General features: G+C 39.4%; 1 protein-coding gene across 1 annotated transcript in view; it reads left to right on the plus strand.

The window, feature by feature from the left end:
- Window positions 1-1301, plus strand: part of LOC107300672 (pulmonary surfactant-associated protein D) — an 8952-nt gene that overhangs the window by 5836 nt on the left and 1815 nt on the right. Inside the window, exon 4 of the mRNA XM_015829980.1 lies at window positions 810-893. Within this exon, the coding sequence (XP_015685466.1) occupies window positions 810-893 (84 nt within the window). The remainder of the gene's footprint in view (window positions 1-809; window positions 894-1301) is intronic.

Raw genomic sequence — 1301 nt, forward strand, 5'->3', positions numbered from 1 at the left:
GTATAAGCTCTGAAATATCTCTTTGTATCCATGAATGGGCATCTTCTGCATGAATGTTTGAGTCAACGTTTGGTGAATGTCTACATGAGAGACTTCACAAGCGATAGCGATAGCACTTAGACTTATATGCCACTTCACAGTGCTTTACTGCTCTCTCTAAGCGGTTTAGACCATATTGCCTCCAACAATCTGGGTCCTTGTTTTAACCAACCTTGGAAGGATGGAAGGCTGAGCCAATAGCAATAGTACTTAGACTTATATACTGCTTCGCAGTGCTTTACAGCCCTCTCTAAGCGGTTTACAGAGTCAGCCTCTTGCCCCCCCAACAGTCAGGGTCCTCATTTTACCAATCTTGGAAGGATGGAAGGCTGAGTCAACCTTGAGCTGGTGATTGCCAAACTGTTGGCAGTCAGTAGAAGTAGCCTACAGTATACTGCCTTCTAACCACTGCATCATCACGGGGCTTACAAGAATGTATAGTTATGAAGGATATACTTCCAAAGATAGAATAGCACTTTTCATATATTCCTAAAAGTGACATTACTGTTCATTTAATTCCAATCACATTTCTTGCTGCAAAATATATGAGGTGACCCCTCATGGTTTCTTCAAAAAAAAAACAAAACACCCAACAAATCCAATCTGAAGTAAGAGCTTTGGGAATGAGGGTCAAGTTCCTGAGTCCCTCTGGCTAGATGAAAATGTTCTCCAAAGTCATGGCGGTTATACATTTCATTCTTTTCGTTGAAAAGTCTCTAACTGAATTTGATATCAATGAGGAAGTCTAATTCAATTACGTTCCCATCCAGAGCTTGAACTTCTTAAATTGCAAGTCAAACAACTTCAGATTCAGATGAGCATTCTCGAAGTTGCCTTCATGAACATTCAAAAAGGTAAGACATTGGGAAGAAGGGGTTAGCCTCTTCCGGGATGTTTGCTTCCACCTCTTGATCTAGCTAACAATCCTAAGTTTCCCTGCTGGGTTCCCCATCCAAATATTAATCAGGGACAACCCTGTTGAGCTTTCAAGGGTGCTCTGAGATCAGTGGCCTCCAGCAGTGGCTCTGACAACAGAACAGGCATTCTCTCCTGTGGGTTTCTCAATAATAATAATAATAATAATAATAATAATAATAATAATAATAATAATAATAATAATAATAATAATAATAATAATAATAATAATAATAATAATAATAATAATAATAAAGTTGGAAGGGACCTTGGAGGTCTTCTAGTCCAACCCCCTGCTCAGGCAGGAAACCCTATACCATTTCAGACAAATGGCTGTCCAGTCTCTT

This window comes from Protobothrops mucrosquamatus, unplaced genomic scaffold, assembly GCF_001527695.2.
Source record: "Protobothrops mucrosquamatus isolate PMUCROS unplaced genomic scaffold, P.Mucros_1.0 scaffold_240, whole genome shotgun sequence".
Classification (NCBI taxonomy): Eukaryota; Metazoa; Chordata; class Lepidosauria; order Squamata; family Viperidae; genus Protobothrops; species Protobothrops mucrosquamatus.